This window comes from Chlamydotis macqueenii, chromosome 7 (genome assembly GCF_036417535.1).
Source record: "Chlamydotis macqueenii isolate bChlMac1 chromosome 7, bChlMac1.mat, whole genome shotgun sequence".
Lineage (NCBI taxonomy): Eukaryota > Metazoa > Chordata > Aves > Otidiformes > Otididae > Chlamydotis > Chlamydotis macqueenii.
In genome coordinates, this window is record NC_141562.1 from 10,976,363 (window position 1) to 10,990,117 (window position 13,755).

Sequence of the window (13,755 nt, forward strand, 5' to 3'; positions counted from 1 at the left end):
TTATTCTGCTGGCTTTGTCTTGCTACACTTCTGTAAAGCCCAAGTCCCACGGATGTAAAAGTGTACCTGCTACGAGTACTTTTTTACTCAGACTTTTTTGTGCCCTGATGCAGAAGCAGGTGAGGCCAATTGGGGTCACAGTCATGAGGCTGGAAGGGATCTTTGGGACAGGAGCTGGTTCAGCTGCCTGCTCAGAGCTGGGCCAGCCCTGCACACAGACCAAGATTTTGTCCAGTTCAGTCTTGAAAACCTGCAAGGATGGAGATTCACCTTTCTGGGTAACCTATTCTAATGCTTAATATATTAATGGTGACATATTTTCCCTTGTGCTGTCCCATGCTAATGTATTGTAGGTTCCTTCTAACTGAAATATTCTATTCTGTTCTGTTCTATGACTGTTGTCCTTGTTCCCCTGCCATGCATCTCTGTAAAGAGTCTGGTTCATCTCACATTTTATAGTGTGCTTTGACACTTCACTTTGTTGCCTATTCTATTGTAAAATGGGATTTTTTTTCCCCACTATTTTATTTATTTCATAGATTTCTTACTGAAGTGTCTAGTTTAGTGGTTTTGGTCAGTGACACACACCAAATAAAATATCATCAAATGTTCCTGTTTTTTGTAAGACCAGTGTGTTGTGGGTTCATGCTTAGTTTGTTATCCCCTAGAACATGTACGTCCTTGCATTTCCTATAAGGAACTGCCTTCAGTATTACAAATGTACAGACCTTCCCTGAAACAGGAGTGTCAGGTCCTTGTACGTGTGTAATTGTGTTGCAGCAAGCATCTTGGACTTTTTTTTTTTTTCAGTTAGGGAAGGAGTCAGCGTAGACAGTAAATTTGAAAATGCAATTAAGTACAGGGTGGAGAGCAAATAGCACAGTGATGTGTATGTGTACTCATAATATCTTAAGCAGACACTGATTTTAAAATTTAATTACCATGCAATCTAGTATCATGTTGGTCAAATCTAAATGCATGCATTTTTTGGCACCTTTGTATTTCTATTGTTTTTACTTGCAAGTTAATTTAATCTTGTGGTGCACATAATATGTCACTATGTTCCCACATGAATTTAAGATAAAAATATTATTTTCCATGTATCTGCCTGGCTTTTCTCTAGTGTAAATGTGTTAGGGTATTGTGTTGCTGCCATGTAATTATAGCTGTGTTACATTTTTGGCACTTGTTAAATTAATCCCTTGCATACTTCCTCAAAATAAAAATGTTATTTAGATAAGTTACTGACATAATAAAATAAACCTTTAAAAATTGTGTTCCTGTATACATATGTGTGTCTAGGAAGAAGACCGAGTTCAGGATGCCATAGGTGGAAAGAAGATTATTAATCGGACGTTTCTTTCTCTTTCCCAAATTACTGCTTTGTCAGAACAAAAAGTAGAAGGAGTTCAAAAGTAAGTGGCAGTGATAACAATGCTAGAAACAATATAATAATGAAATAAAAATTATAGACCATTTGTTAATTTATTTTGTGATGAGTCATTACTCTTTAATTGTTCAGTTAAATCATTGATATTTAATATGACTCATGAAAGATAGGAAGAAATGCTATTGATCTGAGATCCACTTTGTTTTACTTTATGTATATCCTATATCTCCTGATTTTTCTTCAGCTTTTTTTTTCCACTGATATTTCCCATTGCTATGATTTCTGACTTTACAATAGTATTAAAGACACTGTAAATGAAATAACCAGGATGTAAATATGAAGAGGCCAATACTGAGCTTTTTTAATAAGTCTCAATTAGTAACTTTTTTTGCTAAAACATTTAAGATTTTGTGCTGTAACATGAGTTATTAAAAAATCAGAAAGGTTTTAAAAGTTCAGAAAGGAATGGAAATCTTAAAAAGGTATTAGTGGGTAGCCATTATGGTGCACTGGGGAAATGGGAGGCAGCCAAAGACTTCTGATGTAAGCCCATCTTGTCTTTCCTGTAGCAACACTCTCCCTTATTATTAGTGCTTAATAGCAGCTAAATTTAGGAGGCCAGGAGGTCAACCTGAGACTGTAGACTTATATTTTAAGAATGGGTTTTTTCAGAAGTGCCCGAATTATTTAAGGGCAGTTGTGTCCCCTAGCAAATTGTGATTAAATTGAAAGCCAAAGTTTCTTCTTAGTCTCAGCTGATCACATACATATTTTTATATATATACACACTGTACAAGTGGACTGTAAAGTATATACTGCATCTGACCAAAAAGAGAATAGTTACGGGGTATATTATGCACTCTAAGCAGTTTAGCAGCAGCACTGAAATTTTGTTAGTTTACCACAGTGCATCAACACAAGAGCAGTTTGAAGGCCACAGGTAAAGTTAGAAAATCAGAATAGATCAAAATTCTCATACTGAATCAGATGTCCTGCGTTCCCATTTATCACAGAGTTTTATACTGCTGTTTGTCTCCGTAGGACTTGAGCACCTTCCATGAAGGAAGAAATAGCAGTTGGGGAACTAGGAAATCTAAATGCCCCATCATTTCCCAGTCATTTCTAGATACTGTTGTCAGTGACGTGCCTTACAGAATATTGAAAAGACGAGTACTGGCGTTGTTAGCAGCATCAGAGAAAATCTAAATCCCTGAGAATCTCTGATTATGAAAACACTAGAGTTGGCAGAAGCTTCAGAAAGAGAGGATATGGACTGTTTCAAACCTTGGAAAGTTCAGCTGGCCACGTTCCACTTCTATTTCAGTACACAGTTAAGTGTTTTTAACTGACTTGCATGTGTACAGCTGTACAAATTTGTCATGCAGAACAAAGGAATACATGCTTTAAATGAAACTGATTGGATTATATGCTTTACTTTGTTAGCTATTGAGGCTTTAATTAAAAAAAAAAGAAACTCATCTTGTTTGACAGTCTCTACTGGCTTGGTGAAAACCCTGAAAAAGTAATAGTTGCCTATCTGTAAGTCTGAAATTAATGCCCTTCCTGGGAAGAATGAGAAGCAGGACGGGAAAAAAGACTTTGCTCTTTTAGAGGGGCCTAGAAACTGTGATCACAACTGGCACCTGTAATATCAGGTATAGTTAAGAAGCCAAGGATTGTTTAAGTGTAAAACTTAACTACTTGAGACATGGCTGAAGTTATACTGGAAGAACTGCAAACTGAAGACCTAGCCCTGATCCCCTCTCTTTATGTGGAAAAATGTGCACAATTATTTTAAAAGACATAACTAATGCTATGTTTGGATAGAGTAGACGTAAATGTGTCAGCAACAGCATGGTCTCCTGCAAGGGAGTCTATTTTTTCATTACTTTTTCAAGTTAAAGTAAGTGGAAAAATTTCCACAGTGTGCCAGTAAAATGTGATGAGACTGCTCTTAAATATCTTGACCATTAAGAAAATGGAATTTAAACTTCTAATATTTCAGATACTTTAAGTAATTTTATATTATTTACATTAATTTTCAAATGTAATTTTTCTTTGGAGGCTACGTGAAAACTAATTTTGTAAAGGTAGCAAGATCGTTTTAGTACTGTAAAACGATCTCAGGGTGAAAGAGTGGTTGTAGAAAGTGGAGACTAATTGTTCCATTTCATGCTACAAACTCCTTCCTGAACAAACACTGATTTTTCTCTTGAGAGGTTCAGTGTGTTTCTCTTTCTTTTTTTTTTGTAATGCTCTTATTTTTGTTATTTCATTAATCATATCTTAACCATTAAATAGTAACTGTTGAAACCTCTTTGTTTACCTTTTTCAGTTAATATGTCCTCTGATAATAAACATTCATATCTACAAATTGATGTAGCTGAGTTCTAGGAAGATGTATATGTCTAATATCATAATTGTAAATATTACAGATGTAATTACCAGCAGACTAAGTTAAACTTGGAATCTGTAATTTATTTTTAAATTTCATTATTTTACTCTGCAATTTCTTCTAGAAAGCTGGAAGATTTTCTGAATTTTAAACAATTAAAGACTTCTTTGAAAGAAGCTATTTTGCTAGATTATTATACTGCAGGTTTTTGGTGGGCTAAAGAAATGAATTTCAGTCTCATACAACTCTCAGGATTCATGGATCTATTAAATTTCCTGTTGGAGAACCTCAGTGGTAAGTATAATTAAAAATGGTAAAATAAATATCTGAAGTGGAAGGCAAGAATGTTTTCCCGTCATTTTAATAAAGTGATATTTAATTACAAGTGGTTGTAAAATTATTTATTTTCCTCTTGAATGTTGGCATGTTATACCTCATACCTGAAAATTATTCTTATTGGCAGATGTTAAACTTTCATTAGAGAGGACTGTGGTCTTTTTAGAAGAATATCCCTCATTCTTTGTTTGTACAGTACGTGGTCCTAAAGGGCCAGGTCCTGAAGAGACCTCGTCTTTGCTATAGTAAAATAAATAATAATTACAGTAGAGTGAGAGCAAGGAGCTCCTAAATTCCAATTCCCGCTGTCTCAGTGACTGACTCACTGTAGCCTTGGGCACATTTCTCTGCTGTTTGAGATACTCAATACATCCTGTAGCATTACAGCAGGTGAATTACATCTATTTTATCTTTAGAGGTCAACTCTCAGGCGGTTTTCTATATGGCAAATGCTGCACTTGTGGCACAAAATATATTGGTTAACTAAAGATTGGTGAGGGAAGTAAATTGGCGTCACTGCTAAAGATGAAAAATGACAATGAAAGGACTGTAGCTCCTGTGGGTGTGAGGAAGTTTGCAAGAAAGCATGTAGCTTGTGTCTAGTGGGAACAAAATAGCCAGAAAAAAACAGTAGCAGCATCCTCTAAAACCCATTTTTCAGAGCTCACAATGCTTGCTTAACATTCACTTTGAAGGTGATTATGTTGAGAAAAGTCCATCCCAGAGGAAGAGCAAAAGAACTCAGTGGTTCCATTCAAAGAGAAGATGAATATTTAAAATCAAGCTCATAATAGTTGTTATACTGTTTCATTGTAATTTAATTCAAGGGCCTTTCTGACTTGGAATTTTGACAGAATATGTACGTGCTTTATGATCATTGGAATTCCAGTTGTCCTTCCTGTCTCCAATGAAAAAGTATCTTAACATATGCTAACTATATTAATATAACAATGGAGAAGAATGGAAACATGTCAGAAATTAGTTTTACGAGACTGTATGTAACGCATGTGTACTAGACAGGCTGGTAGCACAACCGGTTATTAAAGCTGACTGACATTTTTCAGGAATGTGATCTTAGTTGCATAAAGCTTTGCCAAACTTTAACTCTTTAAGCTGAAATTTTCCATAGCAGTGTCTGCCTCTGATTAATTTTTATATATAAAATTACAGCTAAAACAGTTCAGTGGGCTTGCAGAGGCTGTGGCAGGAAAAAAAAAAAGTATTATTTTGTGCCTTTTTTTTTAACTGCTTTTATACCCCTATGCTTTGAAGTAAAGACATAAGGTTTGCCAAGCTAGTGTTGTGAATTTGCTTTTTGCTGTCCTGTGAAAATTCATTATTTGGCTGAGATACATGGCTTTTAGGGAAAGAATATGCAGTTTGTAAATGCTTACAGGAGACCATTTATATTTTTTTCACAGCTAAGTTCCCTGAATAATCCATCTTATAAAGTATGCTGTAGCCCAGGGCTGAGATGAATTTCCTTGTGATCACTGTTCTCAGCTGGTGCAAATTCCAAGACCAAACATTTCAACTAAGAGCAAAATGTTCATGTCTTCTGTATTAATGACCATTTCCTTTCCCTTCCCTACACTGGACCCAAGTGGCCTGGAGAATTAAGCTGATTTGACCATAATAGCAAGAATAGCATGGAGCAGGAAGAATGGATTTAGAGGAGGAGGGTAGTGGAAACTCATTTAAGGATGGTAAAGGAGAGAGGAAAACTGAGGTTTGGAAACTGGAGGCTTTGGTTGATTTGGAGCTGGAATGAATTACTTTTGTGATCTGATTGATCTTGTATACATTGAGGGTAAAGTGCTCCTTACCTCGTAGAAGTGCTGTGAGAGCCTTCCTGGGGGAGGTAGCTGGGCCTGAAAATCGGTTGTGCGGAGGAACGAGAAAATTTGGACCAGCAGGTGACAGACATGGGCCTGGGTGTTGTGACTTCTCGTGATCTCGTTATGTGTCTTTGCTTCCCTACTAACTGTGATATTTATGCGTCTGTTGCTCTTTTTGATTTCCCATGGCTTTGCTTCTCTTCTCTTCCTCCTATTCATTCTGTTTCCTCCTCATCCTCGATTTTTCCTTCTGGTTTCTTCCATTATGATTATTTATATTGTGCTAAAATATATACTGAAAACTGAGGTGAAATTTTCAGAGTTTTGATTGCTGTAGCACTAAAGGGCAAAGCTATGAAGACCAGAATCTTGTAAGTTTTAAAATTTGTTTTCTGTACAAAGAACCAAGGAGCAGATCAGTAGAGAATTAAAACAATAAGGAAAATAAGTCTTTCGCTACTGATGGATATATCCCCATTATCTACTCTAGATTTTTTAGACTTAAAAAGAACAAGTAAATTGTGTTTGAAACTTTTTTAAACTCCACCATGGTTTTAGTGATGGTGCACACTGTAAGCGAATCAGAAAGGTGAATCTTTTATCTTTTCTTTTTAAAGGTTCAGCGAACATTTATATATTTCAAATTTTACTCTTTGTCAAGACAGTTAACAAAAATAATTTAAATTTTCATTAAAAGCAGTTTTGGCATTTGTTTTTGATTTCCAGGGTAGTAGTTAAAGTAGTAAAGTGGTTAAAGTAGTTATCCCTTTTGGGGGCGGGGGGGGCGATGCAAAAATGTCTCCAAGTTTGATGATACATGCAGAATATTATGCATATTCATGTTTAATCAATTGTGACTGTAAGCACTTAACCCAAATTGTTACCCTTTTTAACATCTGCTCCTGTGTTACTGGTTTATATTGCAAGGAGCACAGTTAGAAGAACAATCTTTTACAATGCATAAACAGCAGTAAATTTATTTTAAAGATAAACATACTGAGCATCTCAAATTTACATACTATTCTACCTGTGGTTATTTCTGTGTAAGTAAGAGGCCAAGCTGTGGAATTTTAAACACCCGTTATTGTGATCCTTGCATTGTGAAGGTGGATCAGTGATTTTGTAAAGAAATTTTGATGTACATTTTATTGATAAGAATAATGGCAGCAGAAAAAAAAATATTTGCTATTGCTTTTGAAGTTTCCACATGGCTGGTTTTTGGTTTTTTTTTTTTTTTTTCATGGCTACATTCTTTCTATGTAATGTAACATCTTAAACTTTAAGAACTCTTATAATTAAACTGTGCTGTAAAGCCCCACCCCAGCCTATCATGTTTATACTTTGTTTTTGGTTTTTGGGATTACTTTGCAGACAAACATATGACCTTGGGAGATAATTTAAAAGAACTTGGAAAAGCAGTGGCTGGAATAGGAGAAACTGATACAGAAAGAAGTGGTGACTTGAATGTCTTCAGCATTGAGCAAGCCAAAGCAATAATTGATTACTTGAATATCAGGTATTTATTTCTACAGGATACGTTATTTCTTATTTGAATAATTTAATGTGGTGGGAAAATGGCTGATAAAATAAGTTAAAATTATTTAATTGCATATGTTCATACTGTGCCAACATACTGCAATCACCACACTTAAAACATTAAAAAGAAACAGGAATATGCAAGTGACAGTAAAGATCTGACCTCAGATGTCAAAGTCCTGGAAATAAATTTAGACTGGAAGTTTATCAAAATGCAAAATTGTGCTGAAAAGCTTCCTTCTGGGTTTTGTTTTGGGTAATAAAAGGGAAAGGGGAGAGTAGTGTATAGAGAATATTCTTGGTTTGCTGTTAAAACATTCTATTTTTAGATTCCAGTTGAACAAAATCCTAGATCTTTTCTGTAAATTTAAGCATTTGTCTAGACTTGAAAGCTGTAGTGGACTTCTTAAGTGATTTGAAGTGATGTACTTTACAGAATTAAGGCTATGGTCATATGAGGCACAAAAATGTTGCGTTTCAAATTTAGCAAAAGTTCAAGTATCTACATGAAAAGGTTTCATGACAGGTCTCAACTTTTAAATAGAGACACAAAAAGACATGCAAACAGCAGTAATTCCGTTATTTATCTGAGGAAAAAAAATTAAGGGTCTGATAGCAGCCAATCACACCTTTCCATATAAAGTCTTAACTACACAGTAATGTATGCAGACCTTTCTCCACTGAAGTGCTGTAGGTAGGACAGTGGCTGTGCTCTTACACCACTGTTTCCAGTACATGATGGACACAATGATTCTCAAGCTGTTGTATCACCCATGAATGTCAGGGGCAAGGAGATGGAAAATGGAAATGGTACTACTGTAATATACATTTGTGCGCTGTACTACATCTGTACCTTTCAGCCTATTTTCTGGCCTGATGGGGGTTAAGAGGGAGAGATTTTGTGGCAGATGGTGTAAAAAGCGAATGAGGTAATGACTGATCCATACATAGAATTGTTGGGAATTTTCTGACTGTTCTTTTGCTAAGAAAAGTTTAATACATCAAAGAGGGTTTTTAGAGTGTTTTCTTGGATGCAGAAAAGTATTTCCTCTTGAAGAGAGACAAAAATACTAGGACAGCTGATAGCCTTCCAGTTTAGACGACTCAGGTTTAAATCCCCACTCTGAATCTATCAGAACTGATTTCTCTTACATTTGGGCAATAAAGTTTGTCTCTCTCTTCTGCTCTCTCATTTTTTTTCTTTTGTTTCTTTTTCTTGGAAAATGTAAAAAAACTTCAAGTTTTTCCCACATGAAATGAGAACATCTTTTTAAATCTCAAATTTCTGTAGTCAAGGCAGACCAATGTCCTGCCAAGTACTAGCCCTAAACTAAAAGGAAACTTGGCATTTAAGATGTCTCACTCAACTTCTTTTACTTCTCCCTTCCTGTCTGTGCTTTTTGTATATTTATTTGGAACAAATGTTCTTTCCAAATAGCATTTCTGTAGCTCTTCTGTAAATTATCCATTGAAAGGTATCTTGTCCATGAAGTAATTCCTTCACAGTCACAAGAATTTCATCCAAGAGATTAGCTGCTCCATCTTACTACCACCAAAATATTGACTGGGTGGGAGTACACTCAAGCCACAAGACTTCTGCAGCAGAATGGTATTTTGGTCACCAAATATGTGGTTGTATGTTCAAACTGTTCAATTTATTGCATGCATGTGCTGTTGCAGGGTCATGGATATATACCCATACGCTGAAACGTGTCATATGTGTCCAGTTTCTACAATCTATTATTTCAATCATTTGAGTATTTAGTTTTTTTTTTTTTCTAAATAAGAACTGAATCAGCACTTTTCTTATGCTGCTATATTTTGAACTTTATAAACTCAGAAATAGGTTGACTGAGTTTTATTACAATTCAAATTAACATATTCAACACTTTTTCTTGTTCTTAACTTTTTTTGTTTAATTTTAAATGATAGGCCTATAGCTTTTTTTCTACTCAAGATAGTATGACATGTTTTATTCAGATCCCATTTTTACAGGTGAGTTATAAACCCATAGTGTTTATAATGGAAATGGGCACAAATGCTTAACTGCATTGGCACAAACTGTGCAGCAACTATAATGACACCTTCAGGTTTGGTGGAAGGTGACAGATATCATCTTTTTATCTCGTCTCCTTGGGGAAACACACATCAACGTAGCTCTTGACATTTTCTTTCAGGAAGCAGTGGAGCTAGGGAAATATGTCATTGTTAATCACCTTCACGTTCTCATATGACATCATAAGAGGGTCTATTCTTAACAACCTTACTTGCAATAGTAATTATTAATTGCAAAAAAAATTGGCATGTAATCTTTTCATTATTCACAACAGATACAAACAAAAAGTTATTTTATGTAATGCCTGACAGAAGAAAGCAAGCTATGCTGTTGTTTGAGAGTAACTACATGATTTGATTTAAAGAGCATTAAATGGGGAATTCTTTCCTTGATATAGGATTAAGGGTGCCAGGTTGACCAGAGTCCTGTTTAAAAATAAATAAATAAAATTCAGAAATTACAAAAGTAATGAATTCTATTTTGGGGAATATTATAAATTATCTGTACCTGTAACACAGTCCATAAAGACTATCATAACATGTTTAGAGGGAAATTGAAGAGCTGATTTTCAGATGCTGTAAATCTGTTTCCTTTCCAAGGCACTGGAATAAATAAAAGGAAAAAAGTTTGAAAGATTAAGTTCTGCCAGTATGATTTGAAAGAGAGATATCTTATTTCTTGTGTGTCTGTAATGTTCATAATTTTTTTTTTGTCTTTTTCAAATAATCTCTTGTTAGAATTCTACCAAATAATAGGTGTGCATGTGAGGGGACACATATTTTCATTAATTGGTGTGAGTAATTTCTAGGTTAAGTCCTGAAGTCTGCTTAAACATAATTCCTGTATCGTTACTGAAACATGGCAAGAGTTTTGTTGAAGTACTGTGATAAAAATGTACTGCAAATGAAATGGCAAATATTCTAATAAATAATTGCCTATATGCTTTAGGTTTAGGGGAAGGGAACTTGTAGTTTATGGTAGCCAAATTTCTTATGCAAGTTGGTAAACGAATTTGGTTTTTAACTAATGGTAATTGAATGACTGAATTAAGTGTAACTATAGAATAAAACTTTTATATGGCACTTAAAGAGCCAAATGTTCAATGAGGCTGCCATAATACTTCTCACCAAATTGGGAAATGCATCTGTACATATGTGCAAAAATGTCTGCGCCCGTTTGGGTAAAACTGTGTTTGAAAGTTTCACAGGTGCATTTGGCTAACTGCTGGAAATGTACTGTTGTCACGTAAGGGAGGCAGGCTGTGCTGCCGTTTGTCTCCTAATTCTGAGTTGCATTCATGGGCTGGAAAAACCTCTGCTGTACATTAGTCGGCACTTTAGCACTGCTTAAATAAGAGGAAATTATCCCTGGTCTGCAGTATTTCGTGGAACCTCTGGTACTGTGGCAGTGTGTAAGTACTGGTGGTGATTCAGGGAAGGGCAGTCAGCTAAAATAATGTGTACTGAGCATTGACTTCCGCAGCTGGCTTCCCTGTTACCTCCCAGTGCCAGGATTGTATTTCAGACACCTACATCCCACCGCAGCAGCCTCTTGCTTTTAACACAGGTGGCTGGTCCAGCCCTTCTGCCAGCTGTGCCAGAGTGCAAGGCTGCAGAGTGGGAGAAAAGGCTCAGCATCGCGGGGCAGCCAGCCAGGGTGGCACTGGAGGGGGCTGGCTTTCTGAGAGCCTCGGGCGGTGCCGTGTCTCAAAGAGCAGCCTGTGCTGGGCTGTGTGGCCAGGTGCTGGTACTGTAAAGACATTTTCATAGCATTTGCATGATAACCTGCAGCTAGTAGCAGTGTCTTTAACATTCGCTAGATAATTACATATGTTGGGTGTAATAGGTACTTTCATAGACTCATAGAAGTATTGAAGTTGGAAGAGACTTCTGGAGGCCATCTAGTCCTGCCAGCAAGCCTCAGTGTTCCAGATGTGGTCTTACAACTGCCAAGCAAAGAGGTATTGCCATCCCACTTGATGGGTCTCTTGAGAAAAGTGCCCATGTCCTGTCCTTAGCTGGAAAGCACAGGAAGCAGTTACAGATGTTCCCTGCAAATACTGCTGTATCTTTCATGGGTACACCAGGCAGGAGTGTTATAAACTCTTGGAATCATTCTTCAACCTCGACTTGCTATGAAATCACAGAGCTGTGTTTTAAATCATATGTCAAAACGACATGACAGAAGCCAGGAGTTCTGTACCGTGATTTTAAGACAACAAGTAATTGTAACAGATGGACTGTGACAAACCCAACCTTTGATTAAACAAATGCCATATCATTGATCATTAGGAAAGGGAACAAGGAAAATTATTTAAAACATGTGAGAAGGAAAGCTATATATATTTTAGGGAAGATAAATATTTTAGGCCATTGAGAAAGTCTTCTTAAAGTTACTTTTGTTGTAATACACAGAACTCCAGTGTGTCAATCTAGTTCTTTAGTTTTTCTTTGAGGAAATACTACGCTGATTTTGAAACATGACCTTGAGGGAATAAATGCTTCCATTCTTTGTTGTTTTGATGTTCCAAGATCAAACTTGCTCCCTGGACTGGCAGCCCATCCTGGAATCTGAAAGCTGATTTGGCTTTATTTCCTTCTTGTCCACTATTGCTGGTATTAAAGGCATAAGTATCCTGGTGATAAGTGTTTCAGGAATTACTTTTTTCAGAGTAGAACTTTGTCTTCTCAGAGTTCAATTTCATAAGGACAAAGTGGATGTGTTTTTAAGTATCATACTGTATTTTTTTACACCCATCTGACAGTAAATTCTGTAAATTTAAATATTCTGCATATAGTACCTGCAGTTAAACAGCCTTTTCTTTTTAAAATTTTGAGTATGACCATGCTGGAGAGGAACTCTTAGTTTAACAGAATTTGAACTATTGTTACTTTTCCAAAGATTTACAGCTATAATAGTACTATATTCTCTTGTTTTCCAGCTTGTTCAAACACTATAAACTGTATGAATACCTCTTCCACACTCCTACAGAAGAACTTGTGATAAGTAGTGAGGTAAGTCATTTATATAGATGGAACTCATTATGCAGAGTTATTTAATGAATGCACAGTAGCATATGTTTTATATTGCTCAAAGCAACTTCATGTCAACATTAGTGCATTACTAACGTAAAACGGCTGATTAAAGAATACAAGTTAGATGTTTTGATCCTCATGTTCAAAATTAATTTTGGATTTCAAAAAGTGTAAATGCATTGCTTGGTTAAGATGTTAGTTGTGTGAAATCAGGAATACTTTTGTGTACGTATTTATAAGTTGATGCATGTAATTTGAATTAGTAATGCATGAGTCTAAATCTATTTTAAAATCAGCCATCAAAATCAGAAAAGGTTGTGTACCAAGCCTGGTCTGACCACAGTCCTAATATTTATGTATGCATGTGTATGTACAGTTTTGTTTCTGCTGTAGCCACCAACAGTTAATTATACTGACTGTAAAGAAACAAGCTAGCTAGAAATTCAGCGGTTTGAAGCATTCATTTAATAATAGTGAATTGGTTTGACTGTAAACTTTGTCATGTACTCTAACTTACATGTGAAAAAATACATAGGAAAATACATTGCTGCAGGATGTGGCCTTTAATCAAATGGACAGATTCAATTCATCAAATAAACCTTCCTTTAGCCTGATTATGTGTTTTGAGGGTATGTGTTACAATACATTGAAAAGAATTTACATTTATAATTTATATTAGGGGACAACTGGTTGCTCAGAGAGACACGGTAGTGGAACTTTTGATGACACTTATATTTTAGCTTATCAGCATGCTGTGAAGTTAAAGTTAATGTGCTGGAAAATTTTATTTACACTTTAAGCTGGTGGTTTCACTTTGTGAATGATGTGGGATAATTTCTTCCCGTGTTGCTTTTAAATGACCATATTATAAAAAGAAGGACTTTTCTTGAGATGGGTGGAAATATTTGGAAATTATTCTCATCATTTGTAAGGTGGGTTAAAATCCCAGCTGTGGTGAAATCACTGACAAAACTATCATTACATAAGTACAGCAGGACTTCAATGTTACTGTGTTAGGGCTGTTTGTTTTTTTTTTATTAGCTAGTCAGATCAATGGCTGGTTAGCACTTTCTAATTGGTAAAATTATTTTTAATGAGGCTTTGATTAACTAATTTGTTGTGTAAATTTAGGTAATGTATCTTATCAGTTGTAGACTAGCTTAAAAGAG

General features: G+C 35.7%; 1 protein-coding gene across 1 annotated transcript in view; it reads left to right on the forward strand.

Annotated features, from left to right (window-relative positions):
• The first annotated feature begins 846 nt into the window (after positions 1-846).
• Positions 847-13,755, forward strand: part of CABCOCO1 (ciliary associated calcium binding coiled-coil 1) — a 46,018-nt gene continuing 33,109 nt past the window's right edge. The window contains exons 1-5 of the mRNA XM_010129286.2: positions 847-882; positions 1,303-1,415; positions 3,910-4,079; positions 7,331-7,475; positions 12,493-12,565. Of these exons, the coding sequence (XP_010127588.2) occupies positions 847-882; positions 1,303-1,415; positions 3,910-4,079; positions 7,331-7,475; positions 12,493-12,565 (537 nt within the window). The remainder of the gene's footprint in view (positions 883-1,302; positions 1,416-3,909; positions 4,080-7,330; positions 7,476-12,492; positions 12,566-13,755) is intronic.